This window comes from Peromyscus eremicus, chromosome 10, assembly GCF_949786415.1.
Source record: "Peromyscus eremicus chromosome 10, PerEre_H2_v1, whole genome shotgun sequence".
NCBI classification, from domain to species: domain Eukaryota; kingdom Metazoa; phylum Chordata; class Mammalia; order Rodentia; family Cricetidae; genus Peromyscus; species Peromyscus eremicus.
This window is the reverse complement of record NC_081426.1, coordinates 46,399,761-46,410,866: the sequence shown is the minus strand read 5'-3', so window position 1 is coordinate 46,410,866 and position 11,106 is coordinate 46,399,761. Positions and strand designations below refer to the sequence as shown.

General features: G+C 42.7%; 1 protein-coding gene across 1 annotated transcript in view; it reads right to left on the bottom strand.

The window, feature by feature from the left end:
• Nucleotides 1-295: 295 nt before the first annotated feature.
• The window catches only part of Zcchc4 (zinc finger CCHC-type containing 4), a 47,243-nt gene continuing 36,432 nt past the window's right edge, over nt 296-11,106 (bottom strand). The window contains exons 9-13 of the mRNA XM_059275872.1: nt 9,019-9,140; nt 8,704-8,779; nt 6,362-6,413; nt 5,527-5,671; nt 296-1,150 (exon numbers count right to left, since the gene is read on the bottom strand). Coding sequence (XP_059131855.1) covers nt 1,081-1,150; nt 5,527-5,671; nt 6,362-6,413; nt 8,704-8,779; nt 9,019-9,140 — 465 coding nt within the window. The 3' untranslated portion in view covers nt 296-1,080. The remainder of the gene's footprint in view (nt 1,151-5,526; nt 5,672-6,361; nt 6,414-8,703; nt 8,780-9,018; nt 9,141-11,106) is intronic.

Here is an 11,106-nt window from a genome sequence, read left to right as displayed (position 1 = left end):
GCAGAGGCGGGGACGCTGAAATGATGGCACTCACAGCCCTCACCATCCACCCAACATCCGAGTGACTGCATACCATCAGAAGACAAGTGCAGCGGTGAGAGGCAGAAAGGCACGAGCCCAGCCTGGTGACATCAGTCAGTCCCCAGAACCCACATAGTGGACAGAACAGACCACCAGTTATCCTCTGACTTGCACATGAGTGCTGAGGCATACACAGGTCCACACGGGCACACATACACTATACCAATCGATGAATGTAAATAATAATAATAATAATAAAGACAACTGGGAAAAGTACTGAAAAAATAAAGATTTAATAATAAAACCACAATTACAATCTTCTTATCTTTACAATGCTTTAGTATTTACCCCATCATCTTCAGATCTAATCTTGAAATAATTATGTATCATACTTTTTGTTGAAAGAGTCTGGGCACGTCCAACCTTTTGACATTGCAACATGATCTATAAAGTTCCCACTCAAGGACTGTGTCGCCGAGTTATGAAAAAAGTCACACAGATTCATAATGTTTAAATGTGTTTATGATTCTGTGTTGGTCACATTCGTAGCTATCCTGGGGCACACGTGGCCCATGGACCGTGGGCTGGATGTGCCTTAATGTATGGCTTGGTCAGTTAACAAAAGTAGTTTCATATATAAATTAAAACAAAAGTCTGACTACAGACTTCCATCTGCATTAATACCTGGTAGTATATGTAAACATATGCTGTATGCCCACTTTTCAGACAAAAGAGGCCCAAACAAAGACTGGTGGGATTTAAAGAGTGGAAAAAGCAGGCCGACAGAGCCAGGGAACCTGCCGAGGACAGAAAGCTCCCGGGTCTGCAGAGGCAGCTGAAGGGACTCGAAGCCAGCAAATGCCACCTGCCTATTACGGAGCTCGGGAAGGTGCACACCTTGGAAAGCAGCTGGATTTAAGTCCAGTGCGGCACTTGGAGAAAATGGCATCAAAGGTTGGACTATAAATCTTCCTTATTCTCAAGTCACTGGACATTTAAGAGCAAGGATATTGATGGGCCTTTCCCTTCTCTTCTTTCTTCTTGGAGCAGATGTGTGATTCATGGATTGTCCTTTAGTGGCTCCGCTTTTATCTTATTACTTTTTCTTTGCTTCTGCCTTCTGACAGGCCTGAAAAGCAAGGTGCTAAATTATTTTATGGAATGAGCACAGTGAATTATGTAATTATGCTGAAGTTTAATTAACTAGCTAACCAAATAGGGAACTAGAAGACATGAAAGAATTTACTGTGTAGTAAGCATAAATCCTTGGTGTCCTAACCATGACGACAAGGAAACAGACAGAGGCCTGATCAAGCAGAATGTTTCCGAAGACATTTCTTTAAAAGATGGTTACTACAGATTTAGAACAAGCTATTCAGGACAGCCACGCCACAGAAGTGAGCAGCCACACCAATGGGCTTGTCTCTTCGCTACATTTATATTGCTCGACTCAGCACTTCCATTTCCAAATCCCTGAATTACATTTTTTTTTAAGAAAGGGATTAATACATGCGGCAGTCAGCAGGGGCTGAAAAATGAAACAGCACAACAGGAAAAGAAAAACGGACCACACTCAAGAGGGCCCACTCCTAATGCTCCAAAGCTAGCCTTCCTCTCCCTCACAGGTGTAAAAGTACCAGCAAGCACCTCAAAGGATGCCCGGCTTCTGTGTCCCAAGCTTCTGGAAAACAAGCCTCTAAATGACCAGCTGGAACTGCCCCTCTACAACACACCCTGGCAGACAGAACAGACCCTCTGCTCTGCTGGTCTCGGAACCGAGATACAGACAGCCTGTGATGGCAAAATTACTGACCGTTGATCCACTTCTCCATGCTGGCAGAATCATACCATTCCCTGTCGAGGACGGGGCTGGCACTCACAGCACTGGGCATTACCTGGGAAGGGCCTGACTACTTAGCAGCATCAGTTTTTGAGAGTCAGGAGCCAAGACTCTCACAAGCCGTAAAAAGCTAGGCCCTTCTTGGTTGTTCCAGAACAAAGCCTGGGTAAAGGGCTTCATGAACAGTAGACTATGCCTGAATTGGTCAAACCTGGTCCTCACTTCTTGTTCCTTCAGTATATGTATCAGGTGCAGGGAATGTAAAAATGAGTGGGCATAGTCTTGAAATTCAATGAACTAGGAAACTGAGCAAGGTAGATCTCTCCCTTTCCCGTAATTTTTTTTAGGTAAAAAACTTGAGGCCCTGAAGTCCTAGAATCAGCCAAGGAGAAAGTGGCAAGGCCAGCCTGACTCCAGAATCTGTTTTCCTACTCACCTGACAGCAACGACTCAACCAGTAAAACGCCAACCCCAAAGGATCCCTGACAAACCTCAGCTATGAGCAGTTGTACTTGGCCACTGAGCAGAACTGTGCTTGATGTACATCTTCAATAGTTTGTGCTATGGGCTGAGAACACCCACCAGAGCCCCCCCCCCAAAAACCTCACTTTTTATTGTTTCTTTGCATGGCATATAAACTTCTTCTTTCAATCAGTCTTTTTCTTAAGGTAGGATAATTTCCTGATAAGTAAGGACTTAGCAAATTTAATGAAGTCAAGTATAATCTCTAATAGAAAAGTCAATGAAGCCATGTGTCTCTATTCAAATTTTAAATTTCTCTTTGGTTCATCTACTCACAAGCAGGATTAAAAATGAACCAGATTTCACCAGGGAATAAGCAGAAGGAAAAGAATTTAAAAGCATTCACTTGTAATGTAAATAAACAAAACTTTCAAGAGCTAACTATGTGAACGCTGGTGAATTGGCTAAGTAAAATTAATCATTTTAGTTTGCCTTCAAATTATACTGACCTAGCACTTGTCCTCTAATCTACAGGATTTCTGTAACTGACAGAAGGAGCTTTCACCACAAGAGGGAGCTAGCACCATTTCAGTTCACATCCACAGGAAAATTTAACCATAGAAAAACAAAATACAAAAGACAAATGTAAAATGCTTAGGACTGAAAGATATTGCATGCCATGGTATGCTCAAATGTATATTAAAACAATTGCTATTTATAAAGAAGGAGCATTTTGTCAGGGCTGGAGATGTGGCTCAGTGGTTAAGAGGACTTGATGCTTTTGCAGAGAGAGGACCCAGGTTTGATTCCCAGCACCCAGGCAGCAGCTATAGCCATCTGCAACTAGTTCCAGGATAATTTCTGGCTTCTGCAGACACCAGGCAGGCACGTGGTGCACATACATATATGCAGGCAAAACACTCATACATATAAAATAAAAAGTATCTTTGTCAATTTCATTACGCAGGTTTTGAGAAGGTAGTAACAGAGTCTACGAGAGTTCTCTGACTGAAGAAAACAATACTACCTAAGGATCACCAGGTACATTGCACCACAAAGGATTTACCCTTTCGATGTTACTAAACACTCCAACAAACAGACTAACTTTAAAAAAACAAAACAAAACCAGGCAGGGTCTTACTCTGTAGCCCTGGCTGACCTAGAACTCAGAGACCTGCCTGCCACTGCTTCCCCAGTGCTGGGATTCAAGGTGTGCACCACACGCCAGCCAGGCTAGACTAGCTTTTCTCAACAGCAGTAGAGAGCCTATCGTCCATTAGTAAATGCCACCTGGGTATGGTAGCGCAGGCCTGTAAGCCCAGCACTTGGGGAACTCAAGTTCCAGGCCAGCCTGGACCATACAACAAAACTGTCTCAAAACCAAAATGCACACCGGTTTTCATATACATTAATTCACAGAATTAAAGGCTGAGCATGTTAACTCCTGAGTGTACTCAAAACTACACTGTAAATGATGCAACCACCCTAGATCAACAGGAAGACAGATGGGTTTATTTGATTATTGAAGGCTTCTAAGAGGAAAAAAAAATTACAAAATTCTCCATTTAATTAATTTTTAAAAATTATTCTTCTACCTTGAACTACTCAGTAGAAATAATTACAAAGTAAGTTTATGAAGAAGACATTCTAAATAGGAAGCATAGTTCAACAGGCTGGACCTGAATGGAAAAAAAAGTCCTTCTGGCTATAAACAAATGAATAGACAGAAATAACTATAATTAATCACAGTAACTGAAACTTGAAATACTTCTCAAATTTCCTGTTTTATCACAAATAATATCATAGGGCAAAATTGTTACCATAATTTCAATTTTCACGTAATGTTAAATTTAGCTACTTAGACATCTGCAGGTGGCATGTGACACTAAGGTTCTACTTTGTTTTCTAACTTAAATCACTGAAACAAGAAGACATGAACCCTATCACCAATTTTAATCTTTAAAACAGGTGCATTCAGGGGCTAGAGAGATGGTTCAGTAGTTTAGAGCATGGGCTGCTCTTCCAGAGGATCCCAGTTCAGTTCCCAGCGCCCACATGGCAGCACACAGCAGCCTGGATCTCCAGCTCCAGGGGATCTGACGCCCTCTCTGGCCTCCTCAGGCACCAGGCACTCATGTGATACAACATACATGTAGGCAAATCACCCAAACACAGTTAAAATAAAACTGTATCTTGGTGGGGCACTCACCTGCATTAACTCAGCTGGTATATATAGCGGTAGTTTTTCTAGACATGCTATAATTATTGGAATAATTTTTGTTTTGTTTTGTTTTTGTTTTTCGAGACAGGGTTTCTCTGTTTAACAGCTCTGGCTATCCTGGAACTCATTCTGTAGACCAGGCTGGCCTCAAACTCACAAAGATCCACCTGCTCTACCTCTGCCTCCTGAGTGCTGGGATTAAAGGCATGCGCCACCACTACCCAGCAACTGCAATAATTTTACCCTGAGTTATCAATGCCAAATGTTAGTGGGAGATGTGAAAACAATCATGGGGAAAAAAAATAACATTTTATATATTTAAGTAAAAAGCATGTGTAAATAAATGTTCTTAAGAACTGACAGAATTTACAGAACTAACTAGTACTAACATAAATAATGTTTATATCAAATAATGTAGTTTGTTTGCTTAGCTCATTTTAATTTGGCTAAAGAGATCAAGCTGTAGTGTTTGAATCCCACATAAACTGCTAACTTCTGTTTTAACACGATAAATCCAGCCCTTTTCTGCTTTGGAATTCACACTTTTCTGCTACGGAATGGCATGCTCCATTGCATCCGAAGTGCCTTCATTATCTCCTCCTGCCACCAGGTAGGTGTCTGCCCCCATCTTCCCATACAGTCTGACCTGAGTATCGTTTCCTTCCGTGAAGTCTGAACTTTCACCCTAAAATTACAATTTCGTCTGAACCATAGGAGATGTGAAGTTAGCCACTTCCTCCCGGGGTTTCGGCATCTTGTGTCTAAACCGTCAAGCCTGAGCTCTTTGAAGCGTGTTCTTTACCTGCCTAAGTGTGCCCCCACTCCCACCTCCCCGCAATCCACGTAAATAACACATAATGGTGAGAGGAACGATTTAGCACGCCCGAGTCCTCTGAAAGCTTTGCACTTTTGTAGATTGATCCTAGAAAGCTTGCCACCAGCAATCTTCCTTTTTTCTAGAGAGTAAAAGAATTCAACTAACTTGTTAGCTCTCTTAAAGGTGCCAATGTTGGGACAATTGCTGCGTTTGTGATCCAATGCACCACAAATAAAGCAGCCATCTTTAGGGCCTGCACAGGAATGATCTGGGAGTGCACAGCGGTTACAGGTGCTACAATGGATCCAGGCTGTAAAAGAAAAGCAAAGTTTCAGAAGAGGTTCATTTAACAGGATTGTTCATTTCATTAACTTCTGAGGAAGGTTATATGAATAATGTTTACTTCAAATATTGTGGCTGGGTGGGCTTAGCTCATTTTACTTTGGCTAAAGAGATCAAGGCGAAGTGTTTGAATCCCACATAAACCACTGGCTTCTGTTATAATGTGTGCAAATTCAACCCTTGCCCAACACATCATGACCTGACAGCCGCTGCCACAATAGAGGCTGGCCGAGAGGCACAGTGCCCAATTGAAGTACTGGAGCCAAACGCCACACTGACATAGGCTAGCAGTCAGCTCTCCCTGTGAAAGACATGTGTGTAGGTAATTCTAAAAGTCAGTATCGGGCCGGGCGGCGGCGGCGGCGGCGGCGGCGGCGGCGGCGGCGGCGGCGGTGGTGCACACCTTCAATCCCAGCACTCAGGAGTCAGAGCCAGGCAGATCTCTGTGAGTTCGAGGCCAGCCTGGTCTACAGAGCAAGATACAGGACAGCACCAAAACTACACAGAGAAACCCTGTCTCAAAAAAAACAAAACAAACAAAAAAACAAACAAAAAGTCAATATCAGTCTCTACATTATTTTCCTTTTATGAATATAATAAAAATCTTATTCACATAAACAGAACTGAAAACTGTTTTCCCAGGATCTCAGACACTTACAAGGCTTCACACACTTTTTGCAGAGAAAGCAATGGCTCCATTTCCTCCCATCCTACAAAAACAAATTTTAAAATGTTCAATCTGTTATAAAAGCCAAGTTCCACAATTAAAAATTAAAATGTCTTATTAAAATATGTGTAAATTATTCATTCCTTATTTCTCCCTTTCCTGGGCTTCACAATTAAATACTTTGATTTTAATTTATGCATTTCTCCACTTAACTCAAATGCCTCCTTGATGGGCCTCAATTTCCTTAACTATGAAACCAGATTTATCCAAATGATCTTGAAAATCCACTCCGCTTCAAGCCATCCAATCTTCACAAAGAAGGACGCAAATGAAAATTTCAAGAGAATTAATGATTCCATAATTTTATGTTCTCTCTACTACATAGCCCCTAATGAAATTCATATTTGAGAGCTTCATGTAATTTAGAGAGATAGATTACAGGTTACTACTTGAGTAACTTTTTTTAAATGTGAAGTAAAACACACCTAGAAAAGTACATTCAACACAGACATGCACTTTACTAGTATTAAAGCAACTGTGTGAAGCATTGGGGCCTCTTGAGGCCCTAGAAACCTGGCCGGGCCTCTCACCACAGCCCGCCTCCTTCCCACTGGGTAGTACCTGTTCCGATTTTTGTGACCATTATTTCCCTATTCTTGTTCATTTTTACCACCCATGTGCATATTTCTAAATATGTTTCCCCTTCAATTTTAAACTTTATACAACCTGATTACAAGACAGACCACTTCTAAACTAGTTGAAAATAGTTATATGAACCTAAACTTTTCTTTGGAAAATCATTTGTGCTTTTTAGGAACGCTAAACTCCAAAGGTTCTTTCTGACTAGACTTAGTAAAAATGAACAAGTAGCTGAGAGGTCATCCTAACTCCCTAAAAAAAACTTCATTATTGTTCAAAGTTGGAGGTAAGCAAGATGTCCTCCAGTAGGTGAATGGTTACAAACTGTGATACTCCCAGACGACGGGAAGTCATTAACAAGAATGAACCATTTAGCCATGGAAAGACAGACAGGAGCTTTAAATGGCACTTCAAGTGAGAAGCCAGTCTGAAAAGCAGTTACACATGCTGTGTGACTCCAATACTATGATCTTCTGGAAAAAGTAACACTATAGAGACAGTAAGATCCGTGACCAAGCAGTGCAGAGATGTTCAGGGGACACAGTGAGGTCACTCCGTATGACCCTACGGTGGCAGAAGCAGGTCATTACACAGTCATCCTATTCAAGGAACACACAGCACCGAAAGTGAACCTCAAAGGAAAACGTGGACTTGGGGGTTAAGAGTAAGTGAGTTCATCAACTGTCACCCGAGGTACACTCCAGCCCAGATCCTGATGAAAGAAGGCTGTGTATGGGAATGGGGGTAGGAAGTATACACGAATCTCAGCACCTTCTGCTTCATGTGCAGCAAATCTAAAACGCTTTCAAAAGCAAAGGCTCTTGAGAAAAACACAGGAGCTAAACCCATAAACAGGAGACGGGTCTCTTGTTCTGCAGTAGCTGTAAAAGAGCAGAAAGTGACCACCCCTACCTCTCGGGGACTATTTTGAGGACTAAATGTGTTAACCCATGCAAAGCTCTTAGGAACAAGCCTAGCACATAAAAAGTGCACAGTACATGTTACTAATCATTACTTCATCAGAACAGCAATGGTATCTAATGGTCCAATGCCTGATTTGAAACATCATAATTTTACCCTTAACAGACATATAAATTCAGCACTTAGTGCCTTATTTGAAACACTCTTGGTAAGTACCATATGAAAATGATTGAAATAGCTATTTACAATGATGAAAGAAATTAAGTACTTTAAAAAGCCTGTTTTCGGGCTGGAGAGATGGCTCAGTAGTAAAGGCATTCATCACCAAGCCTGATGCCCTGAATTTGATTCACAGAACTCACCTGGTGGAAGGAGAGACCCACATCCTGGAAGTAGTCCTCTGACCTCCACATGTATGCTGTGCACACATGTGCCTACACATATGCACCTTTTACAATTAGAAATAAGGTACTACTATATTAAGATTTAGAAAGTGATAATACATATAAATTCAAGTATTAACAAAACCTTTTTTTTTTTTTTGGTTTTTCCAGACAGGGTTTCTCTGTGTAACAACTTTGCTATCCTGGAACTCACTCTGTACACCAGGCTGGCCTTGAACTCACAGAGATCCACCTGCCTCTGCTTCCCAAGTGCTGGGATCAAAGGCGTGTGCTACCACTGCCAGGCAACAAAACATTTTAAGAGAAATAAAACTATCAACCAACATAACCAACATTTACATAAAAATGTATTACATAAGAGGACCATACCTTGGATGTGCAGGAATTACAATGCATACAGTGCTGATTCTCAAGAGAAACGTATCTCTGACAGAGGGAGCAAAACCTAACGAGAGAAACAGAGAAATAAGCTGCATGTATTCATTTGAGATTCACAGATCAGACAAAAGCAAACAAGGTACTTGCTCCAAAAACTGGAGGTAATCAGAATTCAATTCAATGTAAAATTATGGACCAAATCTAAGAGCAATACAAGAACCACCTGATTCAATACTGGAAGCATTTTACTGTCCGGTACACAGAACTGCATTTTCAGACGACCCGTGAAGTTCAAAGGGGTCTCACCTGTATCCTTCTTCTGTAGGGAGGACGATTTTGTTGGGGGGAATGTTGGTGAAAATCCGCACAGGAGACTGCTTGCGACCTGTCTTTCCATGTTTGTAAAGGGTGTGATTATCATAATCTACCTAGAAAGGAAAAAGACAATTCACTCAAATGAGTCAACACTCTCTAAGCCCCTTTAACCAATAAACAAACTGCCTGATGCTAAGATACAGGCTGAAGCAAGTAGTGAAGAGGAGACTCCTAAGAGCAAGATCACCTCCGGCCAACCTCGAGAGGCCCCCACAGCAGGGGCATCTCATCACAACAAGGTAAGGGGTTAGGACACACTCATGTTGGTGGATCACGGGAATGACTCAAACTTGATCTAAAAGGCTCCCTAAGAAAGTCTGCTTTGTAATTAAGAGCTTTATTTCTGATGCTAAAAACAAGGTCTTTGAAGATGTGTGCGGGTGTCACGGAGATGGTCCACCTCCTGGGGAAGACGTTGGTCGTTCACCAAGTCAAGTGCCTCCTCAGTCTGGCCTTCCCCTCACCATCTGTCCTCTCACTTTCCCATGGAACAGAGGTCAGGGGTCAGACAGCGGCTGTCACCTCCTCGTTAGATGACCTTAAACAACCTTGTGGATGTTTTTAAACTGTAAAAGGAGGGCACAGATCCTGACCTGAAGAGTTGCTGTGAGGGTCAACACGTAGTCCAGAGTCTGGCATAAGGCGGAAGGTGGCGAGGAAGAGAGAAGGGAGTCCACCTGTGCTTCCGCGCCCCACAAACACTGACCTCCCCCCAACACTCGTACTTGCCATTTCAGCTGAGTGTCCCCACAGAGAGGCCAACAAGCATTGTTTACTCAAGTCTAAATTCCCTGTCCTCCTTCGGCCTGCTACTCACACACATCCTCAGTCTGACTTTGGGTCTGTTGTGAACCCACCTGGCTACTAAATCTGTTTTTCTTCAGCTCAGTAATACTCAGTGTTTGCGCAACACCAACATTACCCAGGTCCTGCTACAAATGCAAATGTTTACTCAATCTAGCACCTACTGTATCAGAGACTTTGGGAGTGGGGCCCAGCAGTTTGTTTTAGCAAGCCTTCCGCACACACTCAAGTTTGAGGAGCACTGCTTTAGGTCATCCCCAAGGAGACCATGAGATGGTCAGGAGCTCAGGGCAGGCAGATCCCAACTCCCACATGAGGTGCAATGAACTGTTTTGATTAGAAACAAGGATACACGTAGGAAGCTGGAACAGACCAGGCTTGCAAGCTAACTTTTGTTTGTTTGTTTTGTTTTGGGTTTTTTTGGTTTTTCGAGACAGGGTTTCTCTGTGTAGCTTTGCGCCTTTCCTGGAACTCACTTGGTAGCCCAGGCTGGCCTCGAACTCACAGAGATCCGCCTGGCTCTGCCACCCAAGTGCTGGGATTAAAGGCATGCGCCACCACCGCCCGGCGCAAGCTAACTTTTAATAAGCAAAGCACAAACATGGCAGGAAATCATGACAGGGAGACAGGAGTTTTTTAAAAAGTAATTTTTAAAATATATTCTTAAATTATTCATACATGTATACAATGTATCTTGATCATATCCTACCCAAAGAGAAACTCCCTTTTCCATTCCCTCTGACCCCACCCCAATGCTTCCTCCTACTTTCACGTCCTTTAAACACACACACACACACACACACACAGTCCAATCAGAACTACCTGCATGTGCACAGGTGTGAGGTCATCACGCAGCATGGACAACCTACCAGCAACTACACTCTAGAAGAAAAACGACTCCCGGTCTTCCAGCAGCCATGGGTTGTCAACAGCTCCTAGCTAGGGACAGATCCTCACAAGCCACCCTCCCATCCACAGCAGGATGCTGACAGATCTGGTTAATCATAACTACTGTGGGCTCGTGAATGCTTTGGGCATGTCATGTCCAGAAAAACAGCACTTCACAGCACTCCTCCCCATCCCCAGACTCCTACATTCTTTTCACTCCTTCTTCCATGATGTTTCCTGAGCACTGGTTAAGGATGCTGATATACATGTCCCACTTCAGGGGACTCAGGGGAAGTTAGAGAGGGAAAGTGCAGGAGTGGTTATGAC